We start from the raw sequence: 27,655 nt of genomic DNA on the forward strand, positions 1-27,655 counted from the left end.
TTTGATTAAAAAAAATAATTTTATTTAAAGAAATATCAACATAAATTCTTAGGTTTCTTCTGGACATTGTAAGAGAATACATTTAAATTGTGATAGATTCCATTTAGCAGAGGCTTCTATCCAAAGGGACTTACAGTCATGGTTGGATACATTTTACGTATGGTCGCTGGAATTGAAGATACTACCCTGGTGTTACAGGCACCATGCTCTACCAACTGAGCTACAATGACATAGTGGTGGCTTTGCAATTAATCCAAGGATACCAGGACACCTCCCCTTTCATCTAACTCCATTAAACCCTCTGTGGAAAAGGTTCTACATGGAACTGAAAAGGGTTCTCGCTGGAACCAAAAATTGCTATTCAAAAGGTTATCTTATGGGGACAGCAAAACACTCTTAGGTTCTATACCGAACAAAAATATAAACGCAACATGCAACAATTTCAAAGATTTTACAGAGTTACAGTTCATATAAGGAAATCAGTAAAATTAAATAAATCCATTAGGCTCTAATCTATGGATTTCACATGACTGGGAATACATATATGCATCTGATACCTTAAACAAAAGTGAGCGTGATCAGAAAACCAGTCATTATCTTGTGTGACCACCATTTCCTATTTCCTTGATCAGGCTGTTAATTGTGGCGTTTTGGAATGTTGTCCCACTTTTCTTCATTGGCTGTGCAAAGTTACTGTTATTTATTTATTTAAATTATTTAACCTTTATTTAACTATTGTTGGTAACTGGAACACACTTTCGTACACGTCGATCCAGAGGATCCCAAACATGCTCAATGTGTGACATTTCTGTTGAGTATACAGGCCATGGAAGAACTGGGAACATTTTCAGCTTCCAGAAATTGTGCACAGATCCTTGCGACATGGGGCTGTGCATTATCATGCCGAAACATGAGGTGATGGGGGAGGATGAATGGCTTGACAATTGGGCCTCAGGATCTGAAGTCGGTTGCGATGCTGAACTGCAGTCAGGTCAAGACCCTGGTAAGGACAACGACCATACAGATGAGCTTCCATGAGATGGTTTCTGACAGTTTGTGCAGAAATTCTTTGGTTGTGCAAACTCACAGATTCATCAGCTGTTCGGGTGGTTGGTGTCAGACGATCTCGCATGTGAAGAAGCTGGATGTGGCTGGCATGGTTACACGTGGTCTGCGGTTGTGAGGCTGGTTGGATGTACTGCCAAATTCTCTAAAACGACATTGGAAGCGGCTTATGGTAGTGACATGAACATTCTAGTCTCTAGCAATAGATCTGGTGGACATTGCTGCAGTCAGTAGGCCAATTGCACGCTCCCTCAAAACTTGAGACATCTGTGGCATTGTGACAAAACTGCACATTTTATAGTGGACTTTTATTGTCTCCAACACAAGGTGCACCTATGTAAGTATCACACTGTTCAATCAGCCTCCTGAGGGGTTGGATTAAATGCGGAAGACACTTTTCAGTTGAATGCATTCAGTTGTACAACTGACTAGGTATCTCCTTTTCCTGATATGCCTCACCTGTCAAATTGATGGATTATGTTGGCAAAGGAGAAATGCTTAGTAACAGGGATGCACATTTAAGAGAAATAAGCTTTTTTTGTGAGTATGGAACATGGAACCAACACTTTACATGTTGTGTTTATATATATTTTTCAGTGTAGATAAAACCTTTTTTTCTAAGTGGATCCAATGTGTGTTATGAAGTCATATGGCTGAGATGGCCTACAGCTTTTACGTTAAGCTCAGAAGGGTCAGACAAGGGTTGTTCTAATATGGAACAAGATAATTGTCCTCCTAGCCCTCTGGTGTAACTACAAAGTAACAAGCGGCAATGTAATAATACATTTTGTATATCTTTACAAAGCTATACATTTGGTGTACACATGTAAAGCAAATCATCCTGTCTTTTAATGTCATCAATTATTGTATAGGAAATTGGTATGAAAATGCATATACCTTTATAAATGAATAATGACTAATTCATTATTAACTTCTAAGTTCCAGTCTTAAGGAAGTTCCCATTATCATTCATTTCAATAGATCATAGTCATTCACAAAGGAGTGGAAGACTATGGCTGACCTCCCATGTCAATATCAAGTATTTACCAAACAACTGGAAGACTGTTGTCTTCAGAAATAATCTATTACAAACACCCTGTCTGAATCTTCAGATATTGAAATTGATCAACTTCTTCCGTTACATTTGGATGGACAGACATGGAAACCCTGAAAGGGAAAGGCACATAAAATGAGCAATAATATCACAGCTTTGACAGACCAGAAGGAAAATTCCATATTTCAGCTGAAGCTGTTCTGGTTCCGGCGGAATTATTTACATTCCATTTAGTGTCCGTTTATAATGGCTCATTCTGAGGAAAATCAATCCCAAACCTGAACTACCACGCTAGATTATGTGTACCAATTGACCATTGTTTCTCATAATCGTCAATATACTTTGATATTCCAACAAAACAAATGCAAAACTACACAAAAGCGTCCGATGTTAAGAATTTGCTGTGTTGGTTGAAGGGTTCACATCTTTACTTGAGGCTATGTAGAAGTCTGATCGGCTGCCTTGACAAGGATCCTGTTTGGAATCTGTGGCTCTATTGTTTTTTCTGTGCTTTTGGGTCCTGCGACAGTGGCGTATCCCAGTCACTGTGCTGATGACCAGCGAGCTGGAGATGAGGGCAAAGCCACTGAGGAAGAAGGTGGCCGTGTAGGTGCCTGTGGTGTCAACTAGCCAGCCTGCGGAGGGAGGAGGAGGAAGGAGATATGAACATTCACTTAGGCTTTAACTTGATGGAAGACTTGCTGAGTATAATGTATGTGTTAATAAATACAAAATAAATCATTTTTAAAATCAGTAAAAGTACACTGGTGGGTAATTTAACAAGCTATTGGGGCACTTAATGCAAAAATGTTGCATTCAAGACAAAAAAAAAACATTTTACATAACGTGAATATCTAACATCCATGGTGTACTCTTCGGGCCAGTTTCCCGGAATGGTTTAGTCTGTTCCCGGGAAACCAGCCCTACATTACAAAAGATTTCTTTAATAACTCTACAACTACTAAATCATTTCCGAATCAGGACTGAATAAGCGGGTCACTTAAGAATGACATAAGGTATACTATAAGTGAGATTGTTTGCTGTTGCCTTTTCTCAAAGAGACCAGCAGGCTTGCTCTACCTGATGAGAGGGAGTATATGAGAGGTCTAGAAAGAAGCCCACTGGGCACACAATGGTTAAATCAACTTTGTGTCCACGTGGAATAGATGTTGAATTGACATCTGTGCCCAGTGGGAGGTAAATGTCTGCTCATTGTTTGCTGCTCGCAAATGTGGTATTTGGCAAAGCTTTTAGTGAAGCAATAACAATGGCCCAAACACAGCTTTTTTTACCAGTAAAAGCTTTCATAAAGACCACTTTTGCGATCAGCAAACAACGCGTGGACATTTACTCCCATATCTTTTGTTCACCTCCTGTGCTATGATCGGTTAGTACTTCATCCCTTTCCTTTCAACACAAGGACACTCACCTCCTATTGGAGGGCTGAGCAGGTAAGGAATGGCATGTAGGAAGTACACAATCCCCAGAGCGGAGGAGAGGTTAGTTGTCCCCACAATGTCTGAGGTCACCACAGGTATGAGGGCCACGTAGGCGCCATCGAAGTACCCATAAAGCACAGAGAAAGGCACCAGTAGGGTGAACGTCCGCAGGAGAGGGATGAAGAGGCAGCAAAGTCCCTCCATGCCCACTGCAATCATGTAGCACACATTACGATACTTCTTCAGGCACCTGGGGGGGGGGGGAAGAAGAGGGCATACAATCAGTCTAAAAACACACCCTACCGGGCACAATGGTTGAATCAACGTTGTTTCAACGTCATTTCAATGAAATTACATTGAACCAACGTGCACTAGACGTTGACTTGACGTCTGTGCCCAGTGGGATATTTCCCATATTGACCATCTGAATGATCTGCGGCTCAACTGTCCAAGTCCTTACAGAAAAACTTCATGATTTAAGGTGGAACTTCACATAAGATCAGATGTGATCACATGAAAATGTGTTTTTGGAACAATTCACGTGATCATGTGAAATTAATGTGGGTTTTCTTAGAAGTGTGACTTCTTTGATGAAACCAGCTGTTTTCACCTTCAAGATAAAATTGGGTAACAGCTCCATTTCTTAGAGCAGGGCTCTCCAACCCTGTTCCTGGAGAGCTACCTTCCTGTAGGTTTTCAATCTAACCTCAGTTGTAACTAACCTGATTCAGCTTCAATCGGCTAAGTATTAGAATCAGGTGCACTAGATCAGCGTTGGAGTGAAAACCGACAGGATGGTACATTAGGTTTCCAGGAACAGGTTTGGAGATCCCTGCTTAAAGGTGAGACTGCAAAAACTAGGTGACAGAAAAGGCTGGATCTGTATTTATGTTAAAGCATGGCTTCTGATTTCATACAAACTCCAAGTGGAATGTTGCGGAGGAAGACCTACAGAAAGACACAACTCAACAAATACAGGTATGTTTTGGACCTGTCTTCCAGTCCAAATAAAGAGCAAGGCGGGACAGAGGCACTCTTCATGGAATTAAAATACCTTTGTTGTGGTGGCATGTTCAATGGAACAAAATCTTAACTCAGGCCTACCTCCTGTCTACGAGCCAGCCGAAGGTGATGTTCCCAACGATGTCTATGACCCCCAGGATAGACATGAGGAAGGCGGCCTGGTGGTGGCTTACGCCCACATCCAGTGCGTAGGGCACAAGGTAGACGAACGGCAGGCTGCAGCCGCTGGCTAGGAACAAGAAGCTCACCGCCAGCATCAGGAAGTCCGGCATCAGCAGGAAGCGGTACTCCTGCATAGACTTGAAGCAGCGGCTGTCTTTGCTGTTGTTAATCGCCAGAGGTTCCTCTAACGTGCTCACCAACTGAGCTTTGACCCTATATCCACAGTCGGTATCTAACGGGACCGGACAATGGGCCTCCTCTTCTTCTTTCAGAGTGATAGGGCGCAGTAAGGCCCCACAGACACACAGATTGGAGACAACGCCCCCCAGGATGAGTAGGGCCCCGCGCCATGAGTAGTGCTCTATGAGCAGCTGGACCACAGGGGCCAGGATGAAGGTCCCGATGCCACTACCTGACATGGCGATCCCGTATGCCAGGGCTTTCCTCTCACAGAAATATGACCCCACCATGGCAATGGCAGGGGTGTAACAGAGGGAAAATCCAATACCTGAAAATCAAAAGAGGAAAAGGTTGTTGTTGGTATGCCATGATCCATACTAGGGCATGTTTTTGGTACAGTATGTCTACCCAGTATCCCTGAAGTATATGACGTGTGATTTATAGGGGTTCCTAATGATACTGCAGTTGCCCTTTTAGGTGCCTGTCTGAGTGGGTCAGGAGGATGTCAGGGAGGACCCACCTGTGAGGACCCCCAGGCTGAGGTACAGGTACTCCAGGCTGGTAGCGAAAGAGCTGAGGACCAGGCCGATGGAGGACAGGAAGCCCCCAAGGATCACAGCGATGCGGCACGAGAGACGGTTCCCAATGAAGCTGCCTAGAGGAGCTTCAATCACAACACAGTACACATGTTAGTATGGGACTGTGCAGGCACGTAGCTTGAGCTGGGGGCAACCCTTTTTCATCGGTCTGCATGTATTGCTTTAGTCTGTATTAACAGTTCAGCAGCACGCACTACCCCTCTCTCTCTCTTTGTGGTGTTTGCTGAGGCGAGGTAGCTACAGGTTTGAAAAGGTTAAAACGGGTAAAAGTTCATTAACATTTTATACATGTATTCCTATGTTGTTGTGTAACTAGCGAACTATTGGTGATGAGATAACATTGTGTAAAAAGAGTGTTATACCAAGTGATACTGATGCATGCAATGTTAGGTTGGCTATTTTTTGCTAGGCTAACGTTAGCTAGCTACCTAAGCTTGCAACAAAAACACAGTATGGTGATCTTTTTCCTGTTGAACTGCAGTTTTAGATGAGCAGCACTTAGTGAGTCAGTGTTCACCCTACAGAAAAAGTAGCTTTGCCCGTAATGGAGGTGCCAACATCAAAGTTTTTAAAAAGTACAGAGCATAAGATATTTTGGGGGCGTGCAGAGTACTGTAAATCAAAATCAAATCAAATTATATTCGTCACATGCTTCATAAACAACAGGTTTGGACTAATAATGACATTTTTACATAGGGGCAATTTTCCCCCTAAACTGAGCTGCACCTCGGACTGCCACACAGATGAAATATCAGCCCGCACAGAGGATCACGAGATTGAATTTCACTTAACTCTCTAGAGTATTCTCCATGATTCAGGCCTGTACTCAACACAGACCGGTATGCCATAACCAATCAGAGCTGCAGTAGGCCTATATGCAAATAGACATAGCCATATTTGGATCATTCATTTGAACTGGACAGCATGAGCAGTCATGAGTAGATGCGCTTGTTTTGAGATCAAAGCGAGAACTGCATGAAGCAGAGGTGTAAGGTACTTTAAGTATGTTTACTTAATTACTTGAAAGTAACTCTTAAGTAGTTTCAGGGGATATGTACTTTACTAATTATATTTTTGACAATTTTTACTTTTCATGTCAAGCCCTGCATGTTTTTTTCAAAGGTCTCATGGATTGTAAGGTCTACATTGAACACCACTCATTGTTGTTTATGTTAGGCCACTCTGCTAGGCCTACATTATGATCAAGTAGCCTACTTGGCCACTGCTAAAACTGTAACTTAAAGCGGGAACAGCCTCAGTGTTTACAGGAAATTGCACAGAAATTTCACAATGTTCAAGTTTGTGCTTCGAAGACCTGAAATTTTTTTTGAGGGAATATTGCTTGCGGGCCCTTCCCAACAATGCATAGAGAAAGAAAATAGAGAAATAATAGAAAAGTAAAACACAGAATAATAGAAGTAATAATAGATACACAATGAGTGACAATAACTTGGCTATAGAAAAGGGGTACCAGTGCCGAGTCAAAGTGCAGGGGTACGAGGTAATTGAGGTGGATGTGTACATATAACTAGGAACAAAGTAGTAGATAGTAAACAGTAGCAGCAGTGTATGTGATGAGCCAAAAAGGTTAGTGCAAAAACTGGTCACTGCAGATGGCTATTTGGTTAACTGTTTAACAAACTATTTAGCAGTCTTATGGCTTGGGTGTAAAAGCTGTCTAGGGTCCTGTTGGTTCCAGATTTGGGTGGCTGGAATCTTTGACAATTTGTCGGGCCTTCCTCTGACACTGCCTGGTATAGAGAACTTGGATGGCAGAGAGCTCAGACCCAGAGAGCTCAGACCCAGCCTTACGCATTACTCCCTATAGTGCCTTACGGTCGGATGCCGTGCAGTTGCCCCACCAGGTGGTGATGCAGCCAGTCAAGATGCTCTCAATGGTGCAGCATAGGGTGTGTGTCTCACCAGATCTCAACTAGAGGTCGACTGATTAATCGGAATGGCCGATTAAATTAGGGCCGATTTCAAGTTTTCATAACAATCGGAAATCAGTATTTTTGGACACCGATTTGGCCGATTTATTATTATTTATTTTTTTACACCTTTATTTAATCCTTATTTAACTAGGCAAGTCAGTAAAGAACACATTCTTATTTTCAATGACGGCCTAGGAACGGTGGGTTAACTGCCTCATTCAGGGGCAGAACGACAGATTTGACCTTGTCTGCTTATGGGATTCAATCTTGCAACCTTACAGTTAACTAGTCCAACGCTCTAACCACCTGATTACATTGCACTCCACGAGGAACCAGCCTGTTACGCGAATGCAGTAGAAGCCAAGGTAAGTTGCTAGCTAGAATTAAACTTATCTTATAAAAAACTATCAATCAATCAATCATAATCACTAATTAACTACACATGGTTGATGATATTACTAGTTTAGCTAGCGTGTCCTGCGTTGCATATAATCAATGCGGTGCGTATCGTTGCTCCAATGTGTACCTAACCATAAACATCAATGCCTTTCTTAAAATTAATACACAGAATTATATATTTTTAAACCTGCATATTTAGCAAAAAGAAATCCAGGTTAGCAGGCAATATTAACCAGGTGAAATTGTGTCACTTCTCTTGCGTTCATTGCATGCAGAGTCAGTGTATATGCAACAGTTTGGGCCGCTTAATTTGCCAGAATTTTACGTAATTATGACATAACATTGAAGGTTGTGCAATGTAACAGGAATATTTAGACTTATGGATGCCACCCGTTAGATAAAATACGGAACGGTTCCGTATTTCACTGAAAGAATAAGCGTCTTGTTTTCGAGATGATAGTTTCCGGATTCGACTATATTAATGACCTATGGCTTGTATTTCTGTGTGTTATTATGTTATAATTCAGTCTTTGATTTGATAGAGCAGTCTGACTGAGTGGTGGTAGGCAGCAGCATGCTCATAAGCATTCATTCAAACAGCACATTCGTGCGTTTTGCCAGCAGCTCTTCGCAAGCACAGCGCTGTTTATGACTTCAAGCCTATCAACTCCCGAGATTAGGCTGGTGTAACCGATATGAAGCTCTGAGACTTGGAGTGGTTGTTCCCTTTGCTCTGCTGTTGTCGTTGCGTTCCTGGTTCGAGCCCAGGTAGGAGCGAGGAGAGGGGCGGAAGCTATACTGTTACACTGCAATACTAGTCCCTATAAGAACATCCAATAGTCAAAGGTTAATGAAATACAAATGGTATAGAGAGAAATAGTCCTATAATTCCTATAATAACTACAACCTAAACTTCTTTCCTTGGAATATTGAAGACTCATGTTAAAAGGAACCACCAGCTTTCATATGTTGTGAGCAAGGAACTTAAACGTTAGCTTTCTTACATGGCACATATTGCACTTTTACTTTCGTCTCCAACACTTTGTTTTTGCATGATTTAAACCAAATTTAACATGTTTCATTATTTATTTGATGCTAAATTGATTTGATTGATGTATTATATTAAGTTAAAATAAGTGTTCATTCAGTATTGTTGTAATTGTCATTATTACAAATAAATTGTAAAAATCTGCCAATTTAAAAAATAAAAAATAAAAAATAAAGTATTTTTTTTCTTGGTTGGTCCTCCAATAAATCGGTATCGGCGTTGAAAAATCATAATCGGTCGACCTCTAATCTCAACCCAATGTGTGTGTGCGCATGTCTTAGTCACCAGATCTTAACCCACACACACAAACTTATGGGAGATTCTGGAGCGGCGATTTCCACCACCAGTAACAAAATGGTAATCACCAAAGCTTGTTCCAGACACTTGTATAATCTATGCGAAGGTTCATTGAAGCTGTTCTGGCAGCTTGTGGCCCAATACCTTTATGTTGGGGTTTCCATTATTTTGTCAGTTATCTGTAGCTAGCTAGCTAATTACACTGTACAATTCATAATAGACTGGTACTAGCTAGCTAGCTACAGTGCATTCGGAAATCATTCAGACCCCATGACTTTTTCCACATTTTGTTACATTACAGGCCTGTTCTAAAATTGATCATCGATGTACACACAATACCCCATAATGATAAAGGGAAAACATTGCCTTGCCTGGTTAAATAAAGGTACAATAAAATAAATCAAATCCTTTCAGATGTTTCTACAACTTGATTTGGAGTCCACCTGTGGTAAATTCAATTGATTGGACATGATTTGGAAGGGACATACCTGTCTATATAAGGTCCCACAGTTGACAGTGCATGTCAGAGCAAATACCAAGCCATGAGGTCAAAGGAATTGTCTTGTAAAGCTCTGAGAGGCAAAGATCTGGGGAAGGGTACCAAAACATTTCTGCAGCATTGAAGGTCCCAAGAACACAGTGGCCTCCATTCTTAAATTAAGAAGTTTGAAACCACTAAGACTCTTCCTAGAGCTGGTCACCCGGCCAAACTGAGCAATCGGGGGAGAAGGGCCATGGTCAGGGAGGTGACCAATGGTCACTGACAGAGTTCTAGAGTTCCCTGTGGAGATGGGAGAACCTTACAAAAGGACAACCATCTCTGCAGCACTCCACCAATCAGGCCTTTGTGGTAGATTGGCCAGATGGAAGCCACTTCTCAGTAAAAGTCACATGACAGCCCATTTGGAGTTTTCCAAAAGGCACCTTAAGACACCAGTCTATATACGGTCCCACAGTTGACAGTGCATTTCAGAGCAAAAACCAAGCCATGAGGTCGAAGGAATTGTCCGTAGAGCACCGTGACAGGATTGTGTAATACTTATATAAATGTAATATTTCCCTTAAATTCTTTAAATACATTTGATAAAATGTCTATGAACCTGTTTTTGATTTGTCATTGTGGGGTATTTTGTGTAGATTGACGAGGGCAAAAAAAAAGGTAATACATTTTTGAATAAGGCTGTAACATAACAAAATGTGGAAAAAGTTAAGAATGCGTTCCGAATGCACTGTACACATAATGCCAGCCAGTAAATCAATTATTTATCTAATAAAAGCAGAATCTAATTAATGTAATTAATGTTAATAAGCTAACCCTATTGTTAAGGCCAGACATTTTTGTCATATGATAGTGGTATTTGGTCATATGATTATGGCAGGGGTCAAAGGCAGGCAGTAGAGAGAGTGGACAGAGAGAGAGCATCGACCATGCTGAGGCAGGGAGAGGACAAACGGGTCATCATCAACTCCTCATCTTTGCCGACTGTAGCCCAAGTGCTATAACACATGTTGTTGCCTACATTCTGATTTCATTTGGTTGTCATGGCAGGGGTCAGAGATAGGCAGTAGTGTGACGGCCTTGAATTTGTCTGAACCGTCTCAGTGCTTCTCCTTCCAATAGGGCGGTTCCCCTTTTAATTCCCTATTAAATAGCCAGCATCAGCTAAGCAAAAGTGGGGTTGTGATGGTGGTGCAAATGAGGATGTGTTCAACCCTCAGTTCCGAAGCTTTTTTACTCTGTTTTGTTCTATTTCAAAGAGTGCTTTGTAGCCTTGTCTCAAGTTTAACCACCAGGATCGGATCCATTCACATCTCAGTTGGTCTCCGCTGTTTCTTCATGGCCTTTCTCAGCTGGAAAGGCTGATTGGATTGTCTGACTGACCGACTGACTACAACTTACTTGCATATGGTATTTCATTTGTTTGAGTGTGATTTATACCGTGTTGAGTTGTGGTCAGTTGTAGTTGAAGACTACTGAGATTTGATACTCTTTATGGTTGTGTGGCAAAAGAGTTTGATATTGTGATTATATGATTGAGACTGGGTTTAGCTACAGTTTATTAACGGACAAACATTGCGTGACTAAGGTCACTTGGGTTCACTGAACTCCTTTACCGAGCTGGACTTTTTATGCCTGAGATACGGGACTTTTCTTGAGGAACCAGAGATCATTGATTGTTATATTATTATGTGTGTGTGATCATGTATTTTGGTAATACAATCAATGCAAAAGAACAGTGTTTTGAAGTTATTTCCAATGTTTTAAGAGTTTATGAAAAGTTTATGTCCACACTGACTTTTACATGAGTCCTTTGTATTGGTGTAGACCTGACGGACGGGACTCAATCCCTCTCAAACTAAAAAGAGAAATCTGTATTTTCTTTGGTAGGCACAACCTACCTGGCACCCTACAAACAATAACCTCAAGTCAAAACCGTTACAGTAGAGGGAACGAGAGCACTGCCCATGTTGATGTAGGGAGAGGACAAACAGGTCATCAGGTGAGAATTTGAGTTACAAGGCACTATCAGTCCCCCAGACCCCCTTAGAAGGGCTGTTGACACCGAAACATGTTGACCCTGACCCCCACCAATATGCAAGATAAAAAGTTACGCCCTTCGGATTGTGTATTGCACTAGAGCAGTACATAGTGTCTTACTTGTTTTTATCCAAGCAAATGTCTGGCAAACTGTTGCCAAAAGACCGGTGTATGAATGATTTGTAGCCCAGGGGGAATATGGGCAAACCAGCTCTTTACTTTTCTCACACCCTAACACGATAAAACATACAGATACAGGAAAAAAAGGGTGGAACACCAATTTAGCATAATATTAAGCTCCGATAAGATACACTACATGAACAAAAATATTTGGACACCTGCCTGTTGAACATCTCATTCCAAAATCATGGGCATTAGTATGGAGTTGGTCCCCCCTTTGCTGCTATAACAGCCTCCAGTCTTCTGGGAAGGCTTTCCACTAAATGGTGGAACATTACTGCCGCGACTTGGGCTCGTAGTCGGCATTCCAATTTATCCCAAAGGTGTTCAATGGAGTTGAGGTCAGGGCTCTGCGCAGGCCAATCAAGTTCTTCCACACCAATCTTGACAAACCATTTGTGTATAGAACTCACTTTGTTCACAGGGGTATTGTCATGTTGAAACAGGAAAGGGCCTTCCCCAAACTGTTGCCACAAAATAGGAAGCACAGACTCATCTAGAATGTCATTATATGCTGTGGTGTTAAGATTTTCCTTCACTGGAACTAAGGCGCCTAGCCCTAACCATAAACAGCCTCATTCCTCCTCCACCAAACTTTACAGTTGGCATTATGCATTGGGGCAGGTAGTGTTCTCCTGGCATGCACCAAACCGAGATTTGTCCGTCGGACTGCCTGATGGTGAAGCGTGATTCATCACTCCAGAGAACACGTTTCCACTGCTCCGGAGTCCAATTGCGGCAAGCTTTACACCACTCCAGCCGATGCTTGGCATTGCGTATGGTGAACGTAGGCTTGTGTGCGGCTACTTGGCCATGGAAACCCATTTCATGAAGCTCCCGCTGTACAGTTCTTGTGCTGACGTTCTTCCAGAGGCAGTTTGGAACTCGGTAGTGAGTGTCGAGGAAACACGATTTTCAGCGCAACGGAGGACCTGTTCAGTGAGCGTGTGTGGCCTACCACTTCGCGGCTGAGCAGCTGTTGCTCTTAGATGTTTCGACTTCACAATAACAACACTTACAGTTGACTGGGGAAGTTCTAGCAGGCCAGAAATTTGATGAATTGACTTGTTGGAATGGTGGCATGCTATGACGGTGCCACGTTGAAAGTCCCTGAGCTCTTCAGTAAGGCCATTCTACTGCCAATGTTTGTCTATGGAGATTGCATGGCTGTGCTCAATGTTATACACCTGTCAGAAACGGGTGTGGCTGAAATAGCCAAAGCCACTCATTTGAAGGGGGAGTCCACATACCTTTTCTATATATGTAACTCACCAACTGATTTCAGTCTTATGTAGCAAAATTATAATTGATTTTTTAATTTGGATAAAAGTAGAAACAGAGCTACATAATGCTATATCATACACTGCATTTGAGCAAACAATGGGAACGTAATTCTGCTTTGAAAGTTGGTCAACTTGTAAACTCACTTTTGAGAAAACTGTCTTTCAATGTTTTGGTACTTCTATTGGAGAGCCCTTATTTGTCTACACCCATTCAACATTGTTCACACCCTCTTAAGCCTTAGCCAAGAGTTCTGTACAAACTTGCCAGCTAATCCCAGACATCTAAGAGAGCGAGAGAACAGCTAACTGAACATTCCTCGCCCTAGCAGAGCTGGTTAGGCTGTTATGTTATCTAGAGCGTTGGTGACTGCAACTGTGCTGTCAGATTGTCTGTTCGTAAATTCAGAGTGTTTCGCGTTCAGAGCACTCTGGCCAATAAGTAGGGTTGATCCAAAAGCTCTGACCTCACGACAGTCAGAGCTAGCTAACAGTACACTTTAACTTGACATTAGGTTTATGCAGTTTTTACTACACAATAAAAAATAAATCAAATGAAAAGCCGCGTTCGACACGATTATCTAAACATACTGCATACTGACCAGCTCCAATAGACGCAGGCTATATGGCAGACCAATACAAACTCATCTCTTGGCATGTCCAGCTCACTCATTATCTCAGCCAATCATGGCTAGCGGGAAGGTTACTGACTTTTTCTGTAGTCAAACAACTAGACTCGTAATTTAACAATATTTACAGTATTTAACAGCATTTACAGATGGCATAGAAGTTTGATAGTAAGGCACATGAAAGTTCACATGTTTCTGCCAAAAAACGCATTTTACATTCAAACGGCTCTACTGTGAAGTCGTGAATTGCGACATACGCCTAGTTTCCTGAATCGGGTCTCATAGTGTACATCACTGCTAGTTTCAACTTGTATAAATAGATGCAAGTACATTTTTCTCTTTTGCCACTTTTTTTGTCACTTTGGACCATTGATACTGTGAGTAAACACAAGACAAAGAGTTGCAAAATGTGAACCTAGAAGAGAGGTTTGTGATCCGCAGCAGTCCTCTGTGACCCGTGCTGACTTGCCTTGGCATACACCTGCCTGAACATGTTACCTAAGTCAGGCTTGAGTCTGCAATGAGTCAGTTTAAGGGTCTATTTTTACATGCTTTTTCAAAACAGTCTCTATCGTGGTGTCAAATTTCACTGGGAGCAAGCGAAATAAACAAACTCCCTCTGTTAGGTCATAGTGTTGTGACACTGTTTTGGTATTTCAAGATGTTCTCTGTGTGTTGCTGACTTTGTTCTCTTAAGAGCTAAATCAACAGGAAAAGAAGCAAACTCTTCTCTGGTGTCTGCTTTAGTCAGCCATGGGGTTCTCAGTACTTCATTCTTAAATACGACTGCACTAATGTGTACCTACTAATAAAATACAATCCTGTGATTCAACCCAAAAACTTTTTAAAGAGCAATCAACATGTCCAAAAGATCTATAGAAGATCCAAAGAAGATCCACGCACTTAAAAAACACTAAAACATAACTTCTGTTCTATGTAAGGGGGTCAAACGGAACATCCCAAATTAAGAGAAGCAGCAAAAACTGACCAATGGGTTGGCTGAGTTGCAAGGACACAGTGCCAGTCAGCGGCCTGTGACTTTCTCAACTTAAGCATACTGTAACTTTGCTGTGTGATTGTAAAATGCACATTTACATGACATTGTCTTCATCATGTGTCCTAATTGGAAGCAAAATTATGTACAAAATATCAAACCTAGTTGTCTTAGTTGTCAAACTAGCTTAACTTCTCCTTAACTGCCTTTCAAAAGCTTATATGTTTACATCCAATGAACCAAATCCATTTCATGACCTCCCTGGGCATTGAGCAACCTGTCTAGACCACACATTCCAAGACAGTGCCAGGCCGAGTGTGATGCCAGATCACTTGCTGAAGCAGCACTTGACTGATGGCCATTTGTATTTGTATGTATTATGTATCCCCATTAGCTGCTGCTAAGGTATAAGCTACTCTTCCTGGGGTCTGGCAAAATTAAGGCATATATATACAATTTTAGAAACATTACAATACATTCATAAATTATTTCACAACACACTAAGTGTATGCCCTCAGGCTCCTACTCCACTACCACATATCTACAACACAAAATTGTGTGTGTGTATGCATGTGTCTGTGCCTATGTTTGTGTTGCTTCACAGTCCCCATTGTTCCATAATGTGTATTTTTAAATCTGATTCTACTGCTTACATCAGTTACCTGATGTGGAATAGAGTTCCATGTAGTCATGACTCTATGTAGTACTGTGCATCTCCCATAGTCTGTTCTGTACTTAGGGACTGTGAAGAGGCCTCTGGTGGCATGTCTTGTGGGGTATGCATGTGTGTCAGAGCTGTGTGCTAGTCGTTTAAACAGACAACTCAGTGCTTTCAACATGCCAATACCTCTCACAAATACAAGTCGTGATGAAGTCAATCCATCCTCCACTTTGAGCCAAGAGAGATTGATGTGTATATTATTGATGTTAGCTCTCTGTGTACATCTTCCACTGCAAATCTACCATTCCAGTGTTTTACTTGCTATATTGTATTTACTTCGCCACCATGGCCTTTTTTGCCTTTACCTCCCTTATCTTACCTCATTTGCTCACATTGTATATATACACTTATTTTTATAATGTATTATTGACTGTATTTTTGTTTTACTCCATGTGTAACTCTGTTGTTGTATGTGTCGAACTGCTTTGCTTTCTTAGCCAGGTCGCAATTGTAAATGAGAACTTGTTCTCAACTTGCCTACCTGGTTAAATAAAAGGTGAAATATATATATATTTTTTTTAAACATCCAAGGGCCAGCCGTGCTGCCCTGTTTTGAGCCAATTGAAATTAACCCAAGACCCTCTTTGTGGCACCTGACCACCCAACTGAACAGTAGGCTAGCAGAACATAGTAGAACATGCCTTGTTGATAGTGCTGTTAAGAAGGTAGAGCAGCACTTTATTATGGACAAACTTCTCCCCATCTTAGCTACTGTTGTATCAATATGTTTTGATATGTTACTCCAAGCAGTTTAGATATGTTTGATATGTTACTCCAAGCAGTTTAGCCACCTCAATTTGCTAAATTTCCACATCATTCATTACAAGATTTAGTTGAAGTTTAGGTTTTTGTAAATGATTTGTCCCAAAGACAATGCTTTTAGTTTTTGAAATATTTAGGACTAAAGTATTCCTTGCCACCCATTCTGAAACTAACTGCAGCTCTTTGTTAAGTGTTGCAGTCTTTTCAGTCGCTGTAGTACCTGACGTGGATAGTGTTGAGTCATTCCTATACATAGACTGGCTTTACTCAAAGCAAGTGGTATGTCTTAAGTCGCTCTGGCAATTTGTAAGTCGCTCTGGATAAGAGTGTCTGCTAAATGACTTAAATGTAAATGTAAGGGGCCTAGAAGGCTGCCCTGAGGAATTCCTGATTCTACCTGGACTGTGTTGGAGAGGCTACCATTGAAGAACACCCTCTGCGTTCTGTTTGACAGGTAACTCTTCATCCACAATATATCAGGTGATGTAAACACCTATGTTTTTCCAGCAGCAGATCATGATCAATAATGTCAAAAGCTGCACTGAAGTCTAACAAAACAGCCCCCACAATCTTTTTATCATCAATTTCTCTCGCCCAATCATTAGTCATTTGTATAGTGCTGTGCTTGTTAAATGTCCTTCCCTATAAGCTTGATAAAAGTCTGTTGTGAATTTGATTACTGTAAAATAACATTGTGTCTGGTCAATTTTACCCAAAACTTTACTAAGGGTTGGTAGCAGGCTGATTGGTCGTCTATTTGAGCCAGTAAATGGGGCTTTACTATTTTTAAGTAGCAGAATGAATTTTGCTTCCCTCCAGGCCTGATGCCACACTCTTTTAGGTAGGCTTAAATTGAAAATATGGCAAATAGGAGTGGTAATTTTGTCCGCTATTATCCTCTGTAATTTTCCATCCAAGTTGTCAGACCCCGGTGGCTTGTAATTGTTGATAGACAACAATATTTTCACCTCTTCCACACTCACTTTATGAAATTCAAAATTACAGTGCTTGTCTTAAATAATTTGGTCAGATATACTTGGATGTGTAGTGTCAGCATTTGTTGCTGGCATGTGATGCCTACGTTGGCTAATCTTGCCAATTAAAAAAAAATCATTCAAGTTAGTGGCAATATGGCAATATCAGATAGTTTTGTGATGATTGAGCCATCTGATTCAATGAATGATGGAGCTGAGGTAGCTTTTTTCCCCCAAATGTAATTGAAGGTGCTCCAAAGATCTTTACTATAATTTATTTAATTCACAGTGTAGTTTCTTTTTTTATTCAGTTTAGTGATTACTCAATTTGATTACTCAATTTGAGGTACGTTTGCCAATCGGTTGTGCAGCCAGACTAATTTGCCATTACTTTTGCCTCATACCTCTCAACCATACCATTTTTACATTTCTCATCAATCCACTGTGATTTAACAGTTTTTTACAGTAATTTTCTTGATGGAAATGTGCATGCTTATTAGGGGTAAGCAATTTCATAAATGTGTCAAGTGCAGCATCTGTTTGCTCCTCATTAACACACCACTGACAAATATTATTTACATCAACAACATAGGACTCACTACAACACTTATTGTATGACCTCTTATACACTATATTAGGCCCAGCACTTTGGTTTCCCTAGATATGGCTACTATATTGTGATCACTACATCCGATGGATCTGGATACTGCTTTCAAGCACATTTCTGTAGCAATAGTAAAAATGTGATTAATACATATTGATGATTTCATCCCTGTGCTGTTTGTAACTACCCTGGTAGGTTGACTGAACCTGAACCAGGTTGCAGGCACTGGTTACAGTTTGAAGTATTTTCTTGAGTGGGCAGCTTTATGAATATTTAAATCACCCAGAAAATATACCTCTGTTGATATAACATACATTATCAAGCATTTCACACATGTTATCCAGATATGGACTGTTAGCAGTAGATGGTATATAGCAGATTCCCACAAGAATGGGCTTTAGGTGAGGCAGATTAACCTGTAGCCATATTACTTCAGTATTTAACATGATGACTTACCACACAGCATAGTGGTGCAGTCCACCAGACTGTGGATCCAGGCTGTCCCTGAATAGTCCCCACCAAAGTGCATCTGAAACTCCACAAAAAAAATTGAGATGCATCTGGAACAGAAGAAAAAGATCAAGATGAAGAGAAATCATGACAAAAAAATGGATTATCTTGCATATTTCAAAATGTCTCAGAACTTAAATGTATTTTTCCTAGTGGTGTATCTGACACAAATTTCACATAAGTCACAATGGTGTGCATACACGCACACACACACAGTCTGACAAGCACACACACACCATTTTGGTGTATTCAGCACATGTTCTCAGAACACACTGAGGTTTCTTCGATTATGTAATTACTCTTTTCCAGCTAGACATGGTGATGACCTGAGCGGTCGGAGGGAGCGATGCAACCGTAATGAATTGTGTAATCACGAAGCTGAGGGGAGAGCTGTAAAAAGCCTGGGACGTGTGGGAAGAACGCCTGCTTGGGGGGTAATGAACCACAAGCTCCTACGTCCGAATCTGCAGAGAGGCTGCACCTGTACAAACAGAGGAATAGCACCAGTCAGATGATAAGGCCCAGATCACTCAGTGTGAATGTGACGGCCATCTGATCCTCATGTCCTCCCCAGCACTGGCCAGAGAACGCACATGTGGGGACCTACACGGGGCGGCCCTCCGTCAGACTGCTGTTTCCTTACACACACACAAACGTGTATACACACGCTGTCCGCTACAGCTGGTTTAGGGGGTTAAACTCACTCACTAGACCTTAAAGGACCTTGGGATCACTTATGCATATCAAGAAAGTAGAGGATCAGAACTGCCTAGACTTATTATCTTTGGTTACTCTCAAACCCTTGGTAAAATTTCACCCATTCCTTCCAATTCCGACCTAATATTGCAATGTGCAATCGGGTAAAGGTTCAAGGTGACAATCTGGGCAGGCATTATCAGTTTACAACAATCAGTGACCAGGTTGCTGTTTGATAATTATTGAATAATGTTGGGAGGGACATTCCAACATGTTCTTCCTTGTTTAAATATTTTCCAATTATAATCTATACAAAAGATTGGCTTATGGAAATGTGAGATTATAATCTCCTTTATCCCTCACCCAACAGGTCTTCATCTGACTGAACCATTTTTTTTCAGTAACGCAATTCACTAAACCCCCTTCACCTGGGAAACAAAGCATGAAACGTGAAACCTTGAAAAACAAAATTTTAGAGGAGACCTACAAAAATGTATTTGTTCCAGCAAACAGTTCGCTTGAGTTTTTTTTCTGGCAAGCAATTCTCTCAAGATTCTATTTGAATCTGTGGCAAACCTGTGGCAACAATATTTAGTGACAAACAGTTTACCAGAAGCCTTTTCTGATGAACACATGAGTTCCAAGACCAGTAATCATTGGTGACCAGTCAGGGGGAGAAGGAAAATCAGTTGGAAAGCCATCTACCTAGCTACCTACCGAAATTGTCCAGTGAGCAGGGGTTGGAACCGGTTCAGGGAACAGAACCAACAACTGAAAAATAAGGACAATTTTTAAACGAACAGAACCGAGAACTAAAGTGATCAATACTGTTCCGGAACAGAAACGTTATTTTAAAAGCATGGAAATCGGTTAATAATGTTATTTTATGGCCATTTTTTTCAGTCCCACAACAAAGTGCCTGTGCAAAGCCCTCACTGTCACTCAAACTTGTTCTAGTGTCTGCCTGCCAGCTGAAAATCTTTGCCAGTGTGTGTGTGATGTACTTGCCCCTCCCCCTCCTTCTGAAGCATACATAGTCTACTGTAGCTACTGACATTTACAGGGGTGATTCAGAAATTAGGGAGAGCAATGTTTAATTAGAAAATAATGGATTAACTTTTTCAATGCTAGTTAAGGATACTATAGTTATCATGTTTCACATTGGATTTATTATCTACAAAAAGCTAAGATGTGTTATTTTAATTCGGGTTATTATTTTAATTCAAACTTGTTAGCAAGCTAAGCTTGTTAGCTTATGATCAATTTGCCTTTTAAAATGACAAACTTGTATTAGCTAACACAATGTGCCATTGGAACACAGGCGTGATGGTTGCTGATAATGGGCCTCTGTACGCCTATGTAGATATTCCATCCAAAATCAGCCGTTTCCAGCTACAGTAGTCATTTGCAACGTTAACAATGTCTATACTTTCTAATAAATGTTATGTTATTTTAATGGAAAAAAAATGTGTTTTTCTTTCAAAAACAAGGACATTTCTAAGTGACCACAAACTTTTGAACGGTAGTGTATATTAAATTCAGAGTTTAAAAAAGAAACAGGAACAATATAAACCGTAACTTTTTGGGGGTTTGAAATGGTTCAGAACTTTATTTTGCTAGTCGGAACAAAACGATTGGGAAATAATGTTGGTTCCAACCCCTGCCGTTGAGTGTCTAACTTATTCATTAAACATCCTAAGAGACTTTAAAAGTGTGTTAGCTAATTGATGCTTAGTTAGCAATGTCATGTTTTGGGGCCTCCCGGGTGGCACAGGGGTTAAGGGCACTGTACTGTAGCGCCAGCTGTGCCACCAGAGACTCTGGGTTTGCGCCCAGGCTCTGTCGTAACCGACCGCGACCAGGAGGTCGCACAATTGGCCTAGCGTCGTCCGGGTTAGGGAGGGTTTGGCCAGTAGGGAAATCCTTGTCTCATCACGCACCAGTGACTCCTGTGGCGGGCAGGGCGCAGTGCGCACTAACCAAGGTTGCCAGGTGCACGGTGTTTCCTCTGACACATTGGTGCGGCTGGCTTCCGGGTTGGATGGCGCTGTGTTAAGAAGCAGTGCAGCTTGGTTGGGTTGTGTATCGGAGGACGCATGACTTTCAAGCTTCGTCTCTCCCGAGCCCGTATGGGAGTTGTAGCGATGAGACAAGATAGTAGCTACTAAACAATTGGATACCATGAAAAAGGGGTAAAAAAAAACTTTAAAAAAAGCAATGTCATGTTTTATCGGATAGAGTGAAACACATTTTGGCTAGTGCTTAACGTTAGCTATCATATTTATTTTCACAATTAATGTGATAGCTAGCTAACTAATGATTTGCCTAAACACTTATTTGTTAGGTGAATAACTTGCTGTCTTAGTACCAATATGCATGTCAATATGCTAGTGTCACGGTTCAGTAGCATGTTAACTAGAACATCTAAGGTAGCAACAATATGAGCTAACTTGACATCAAAGCCAAACTTTACTTTTGCAGATGGATACCGTTCCCCTACCCGTGGTGTTGGTTGAGGCTGCTTTGGGAGGAGGATGCATCAACAACCTGGAAAGATGTTAGCGATGCACTCCCTCATAACACTTTTTTTTGAGTGATAAATGAAGTGTATAGTCTTCAAGCTTGAAAAGGACGCTATGTAAATGCATGTATTATTCTGATAAATTAATACATTCATTCTTTGTAACATTTAGATCTCTCATTGCTTTAAACTAGTAGCGAGCTCATCTTAATCAGTGTTGTTAATTCTCCCTTTCTTTCCAGAAGCAATCGGTTACAATGCACCTGGTCACGGTCAAGGTTTCTTGCATGCATAGATTTGTTAACAATAATTAATTTAGGAAAATAATATGAATTCCCATACTAGGCATAAATACATTTTATGTTGCATTTCTTCCACCCAAGCCTTGTACACCTGAGTCAGGAAGAAGAGACAACTAGTATTTTACATTTAGCAGATGCTCTTATCCAGAGCTATTTACAGTATTGAGTGCATACATTTTCATACTGGTCCCACGTGGAAATCAAACCCACATCCCTGGCAATGCAAGAGACATGCTCTAGCAACTGAGCCACACAGGACAACTAAACTCAGCAAAAAAAGAAACGTCCTCCACTGTCAACTGCATTTATTTTCAGCAAACTTAACAAGTGTAAATATTTCTATGAACATAACAAGATTCAACAACTGAGACATAAACTGAACAAGTTCCACATTTGCCAGTTCTTGCTGTGAGATGTTACCCCACTCTTCCACCAAGGCACCTGCAAGTTCCCGGACATTTCTGGGGGGAATGGCCCTAGCCCTCACCCTCTGATCCAACAGGTCCCAGACGTGCTCAATGGGACTGAGATCCGGGCTCTTCGCTGGCCATGGCAGAGACTGCCTGCAATGACAACAAGCTCAGTCCGATAATGCTGCGACACACCGCCCCAGACCATGACGGAACCTCCACCTTGAAATCGATCCTGCTCTAGAGTACAGCGGCGGCAGCGTAGCCTAGTGGTTAGAGTGTTGAACTAGTAACCGGAAGGTTGCAAGTTCAAACCCCCGAGCTGACGTTCTGCCCCTGAACAGGCAGTTAACCCACTGTTCCCAGGCCATCATTGAAAATAAGAATGTGTTCTTAACTGACTTGCCTGGTTAAATAAAGGTCAAATTAAAATATATATTTTTTTAAAAACAGGCCTCGGTGTAACGCTCATTCCATTCGACGATAAACATAATCCGACCATCACCCCTGGTGAGATAAAACCGCGACTCATCAGTGAAGAGCACTTTCTGCCAGTCCTGTCAGGTCCAGCAACGGTGGGTTTGGCAACGTTGTTGCCAGTGATGTCTGATGAGGACCTGCCTTACAACAGGCCTACAAGCCCTTATTCCAGCCTCTCTCAGCCTATTGCGGACAGTCTGAGCACTGATGGAGGGATTGTGCATTCCTGGTGTAACTCGGGCAGTTGTTGTTGCCAACCTGTACCTGTCCCGCAGGTGTGATGTTCGGATGTACTGATCAGGTGTTGTTACATGTGGTCTGCCACTGTGAGGACGATCAGCTGTCCATCCTGTCTCCCTGTAGCGCTGTATGAGGAGTCTCACAGTGCGGACATTGCAATTTGTTGCCCTGGCCACATCTGCAGTCCTCCTGCCTCCTTGCAGCATGCCTAAGGCACACGCAGATGAGCAGGTGCATGTTCATTAATGGTTTATGGTTCATTGAACAAGCATGGGAAACAATGTTTAGACCCTTTACAATGAAGATCTGTGAAGTTATTTGAATTTTTTCCAAATTATCTTTGAAAGATAATGTCCTGAAAAAGGGACATTTCTTTTTTTGCTGAGTTTAGTAGATAACTGGCTCTTAATGATCAAGTCCCCAGTCTAGATTGAATATCATAATTAGTTGATTAGTTTGAATCACTTGTGCGAATGCTTGGCTGGAGAAAAATATTGTATACTGTGGCTCTCTAGGAACAGCTGGCCACACATTTAAAGGTAGCTATAGTAAGCCTAAGCCTCAGTTTACACTAGCTACCTTGTTTGTTTATATAGCATTTATACATGACAGAAACATTGCTTCCTTGCTGAAAAATATATAGAATGTATGTTTCAGTGAAAAGCATAGCAACATCAAGGTAACATTGTAACAGCTGATGCTGTTTTTCCAAAGCCAAATCCGCCCATTAGCCGCTGAGTCTACCATTAAAAAGGTTTTCAGTAATTGTTTTCAGTATCCTAATGTTGTTTTTGTTTGGTGTGTTCTGATTGTTTCAGTGCATGCATTCAACAAGCGTTGGACGAAGGACTTCCACAAGGCCGCTATCTCCAAAATTCACTCAAAGTTTTTTTTATTTTTTAAAATGATTATCTTTTAAAATTCCATTGGTTAAAAGCTATTGCTCAGTCATCACTTGGCTCATGTCAATTCTGTAGTTGCTCCATTAAACATCCCACGGTCAACATCCCCAATGTGTTCACATTTCTCTTATGTAAATGTTATTTGGGAAATATTCGGTCTTTATTTTTTTCTTCATTAGCATGCTGATGATTTCAAGTTGTATTGATTTATTTTGATCTGTTTAGACATCGAATACATGTTGTTTAGTATATTTATTAAGTTTAGTTCTCTGTGAGAAGCAAGTTCATTTAAAGTTATATGTTATTTGGTTTACGTAGACACAACATTTCAATACAAAATTCAAAAGGCACTTGCACATCTGAGCTCTTTGTTGCAGGTGCGTGGTAACACTTGAATATGATGAGGGAAAAAATAACACGCACACTGCTCTTTAATAAGCTTTATATATCGGCCTCAAGGCCTTTGTCAGAGCTTTTGTGAGTATTTATAATTTGCACCCTTATGTAGACATTACTCCCCCCCACATCTCAATGCATCGAATGGGGTTGGAGTCGAGGAAAATTCCCAAAAGGTCTTAATGACGAGATGCCCATGCATGTTGTGTTGTAAATGTGAACATGAATTAATGCCACTAATTCAGACTACTCTTACGTTTTTTCTTGTACTGTACCGAATGATTTATGATCGGTCGATGTCCTCATTGTGGTTTTACATACGTGCTTAATGCGTTTTTTATGTACACTTTATTAGAATACTTATGAAATGTACATTGTTATATTTGGTAACACTTGCTTATTTTCCCTGGAGTCCAACCCCATCCGATGCATTGGACAGATGTGGGGGAGCAATGTTGTTCATACACAAAGTAACCAAAAACCTTATATTTGTATACATAATGCTTGTTTGCCAGAAGTTCACAAGTCGCCGCAAATTTGCCGCAATAGCTTGCCAGTAAACTCATTTGCGTATGAAAATATTGTCAAAAATTTGTCACAACTATTTGCCAGAAATAAGCCCGTTTCTTCCCCGTTAAGGGTAGATGTTAAAACACAACCATCCTCACTCAGGGTGTATTGTGCTTCAATGTAGTTCTATACTGAAGGCCTTCTTTCTGACCTGCAGGTTGTTTACCAGGCACGCAGTGTAACCTGAACTGGGAAGTGTGATGGCAGGAACACAAGATACCGCTTGCCACTTTAGTAAACCGGAGTCTTGTTCTAAAGTCATACTCAGTCCAAGTTGCACTATATATAGAGTTGACTTTGACCTGTATTACATAATATAAACATTTCATCATATCATAAGTGTTATTTTTTGAAAATCATTTTCAGATGTATTTAAAAGGACATACAATATTTCTGTGTAAGACGATAATAAGTATTGGAGAATAAGTATTTTTGAATACCTTTCAACTCACACACTTTATTAAGTACATAGCCCACCATTATAGAATGGATGGATAACCTGCATCAAGTTTGGTTAAAATTATTGTTGAGTTTTGTTTGAAACTATAATTTGTCCCACAAACTTAACTGTACTCAAACATGTAATAAAATTACTAATAGACTGATTTGTTAGGATGCCCACATATACTGTAAAATAAACACACATGCTTATCACTCCACAGTTCCCAGAGTTGGGTCAGGTCCCAGGGGATCTGCAGTGACTCTCTCCAGCTGCCAGACTTACCTAGTGACGGCACGTGTGCAAACAGTGACCATGAAGCAGCCGGCCACGATCACCCAGCCCCAGCCCCCATCAGGAGGTGGGACCGCTGGTCTCTTCTTCCCCTGAGCCATAGCCGCAGCATGAACCATGCTCAGATCCTTGTTCTGTTCACGCGGTTTTCTCCTGTTCTCAGCCAAGAAGCCCCAGGTACACCTCGAAGACAGACAGCCTCACACAGTCACACCTAGAATGGGTTGCACTGATTGTTGAAGAGGCTGTTCAGTTCACTTCAGTTACACTGTTGTAGAACACAGGGAGAAGCAAATATACTAGCTAAGACTATGAATAAGTAAAAAAAGAGACTCGGAATCATTGACAGGCATCATAAACAAAAAACCTCAAGACATCTTCTCTGGGTCTAAAACATGTCCAGCCCATTCAGCATTTGTTGAAGAGCTAGCCTACGAACAAGGCTAGTCACTGCTGATGTGCATGTTGAAATACTTTACTCCCCGGCCCAAGCAGCACAGTGAGGCGACAGGGTAATGACGTAGGAGTCCATGAGAGGAGGTGTTTACTGGCAAGGTGTCAGGGCTAACTCGGGGTGGTACAATATTAACTTCAGACACCAGCAGCCGTCTGCTGGCATGACTTCGGACCCTGTTGAAAAGCTGTGGCATGTGCTACCCTAAAACACTTTCCATCTCTGCAGCTTTGGTTCCTCAGATGTCAATTGACCAGGTGATTTGGCTACCCTTCATTTCCCTTAAATGTACTCCCGCAAGCAGCAAAAAAGGATTTGATTGATGAATGTCGGTTAATGTCAGTACTTAAATCACTAATCTTAATCAATAATCCAGTGTGATTTAAATCAGTAATCGAAACGCACTAGCTCTATGATATCTTTATATGGAAACTAAATAGAGTTAACATTTTTAAATAAAAATGTGGAGGATATACAGGGCCTTCAGAAAGTATTCATACCCCTTGACTTATTCCACATGTTGTTTTACAGCCTGAATTCAAAATTCAATAAATAGATGTTTTTCTCTCAGCAATCTACAAATAATACCACATAATGGTAAAGTGAAAACATATTTTTGAAATCTTTTCAAATGCATTTAAAATTAAATACAGAAATCTCATTTACATAAGCATTCCCGCCCCTGAGTCAATACTTTGTAGAAGCACTTCTGGCAGTGATTAAAACTGTAATTCTTTCTGGGTAAGTCTCTAAGAGCTTTCCACACATGGATTGTGCAACATTTGCCCATTATTGTATAAAAATTCTTAAAGCTCTGTCAAATTGGTTGTTGATCATTGCTAGACAACCATTTAAGTCTTGCCATAGATTTGCCATAGATTTAAATCAAAACTGTAACTCAGCCACTGAGGAACATTCACTGTCTTCTTGGTAAGCAACTCCAGTGTAGATTTGGCCTTGTGTTTTAGGTTATTATCTTGCTGAAAGGTGAATTCATCTCCCTGTGTCTGGTGGAAAGCAGACTGAACCAGATTTTCCGGATATTGCCTGTTCTTAGCTCCATTCCATTTATTTATTTATTTTCCTGAAAAACTTACCAGTCCTTAACAATTGTGACCCGTTTGGCAGAAAAGCCTTCTCGAACATGTGAACTTTCACATGCCTTAATAACAAACTTTATGCCATCTGGAAATACGAATAAAATTGTACAATTATGAGCCTAGTTGGTTTAGCCACAGAAAACTGCCCAACCAAGCAAAAAGGCAGTAACTGCTCATTTGGTCGAAAATGAGTTAGTCGTTTTTGATGCATTAAATACATGCTTAATCATGTGGACAAGTATCCTGCCTCTATTGTATTGTGTTTTGGAGAAAACAGGGGTCACGTTAGCAGTAACTGCATAAAGTTACTGTGAAACCAAGGTAAATAAAAGCCATTTTTCTCAGTTCCACGCTATAAGCAGCTACTGCCTTTCTGCTTGATAGGGCAACCTTCCCTCTAGCCACGATTGGCTGAGATAATGAGTGGGCTGGATATGCCGAGAGATAAGTTTGGATTG

General features: G+C 41.0%; 1 protein-coding gene and 1 long non-coding RNA gene across 6 annotated transcripts; one reads left to right on the plus strand and one right to left on the minus strand.

Annotated features, from left to right (window-relative positions):
- On the minus strand, window positions 1-26,289 carry LOC118357481 (monocarboxylate transporter 12-B-like). 5 transcript variants are annotated; one of them, XR_008078586.1, is made up of 8 exons: window positions 25,635-26,288; window positions 18,340-18,443; window positions 5,444-5,587; window positions 4,663-5,251; window positions 3,549-3,808; window positions 2,551-2,754; window positions 1,088-1,210; window positions 1-1,000 (listed from the first exon to the last, which is right to left on the minus strand). XR_008078586.1 is itself a non-coding variant. In XM_052478269.1 (8 exons), the coding sequence occupies exons 3-8, from the start codon at window positions 18,410-18,412 to the stop codon at window positions 1,161-1,163; spliced, it is 1,320 nt and encodes a 439-aa protein (XP_052334229.1). In that variant the 5' UTR covers window positions 18,413-18,443; window positions 18,693-18,874; window positions 25,635-26,287; the 3' UTR covers window positions 1-1,160. The 5 variants fall into 5 exon arrangements, 4 of the variants coding, with proteins under 4 accessions (XP_052334229.1, XP_052334228.1, XP_052334230.1 ...); XM_052478269.1 differs by adding an exon at window positions 18,693-18,874 and having other exon boundaries at window positions 1-1,210; window positions 25,635-26,287; XM_052478268.1 differs by adding an exon at window positions 18,693-19,860 and having other exon boundaries at window positions 1-1,210; window positions 25,635-26,287.
- Window positions 9,918-22,228, plus strand: LOC118357482 (uncharacterized). The gene is made up of 3 exons (XR_004820313.2): window positions 9,918-11,109; window positions 11,590-11,701; window positions 21,571-22,228. It is a non-coding gene; the product is annotated as an uncharacterized LOC118357482 (long non-coding RNA).
- Window positions 26,290-27,655: the final 1,366 nt, after the last annotated feature.

Source organism: Oncorhynchus keta, chromosome 24 (assembly GCF_023373465.1).
Source record: "Oncorhynchus keta strain PuntledgeMale-10-30-2019 chromosome 24, Oket_V2, whole genome shotgun sequence".
In the NCBI taxonomy this organism is placed as follows: Eukaryota; Metazoa; Chordata; class Actinopteri; order Salmoniformes; family Salmonidae; genus Oncorhynchus; species Oncorhynchus keta.

Bases quoted from the DNA above. Each gene is read 5' to 3' on its own strand.
- LOC118357481 (XM_052478267.1), bottom strand. From the start codon at position 25,762: ATGGTTCATGCTGCGGCTATGGCTCAGGGGAAGAAGAGACCAGCGGTC. The intron at 3,809-4,662 runs GTAGGCCTGAGT...CCCCCCCCCCAG, and splicing joins GGCTGGCTCGTAGACAGGAG to GTGCCTGAAGAAGTATCGTA. The intron at 2,755-3,548 runs GTGAGTGTCCTT...CTCCCTCCGCAG, and splicing joins GCTCAGCCCTCCAATAGGAG to GCTGGCTAGTTGACACCACA.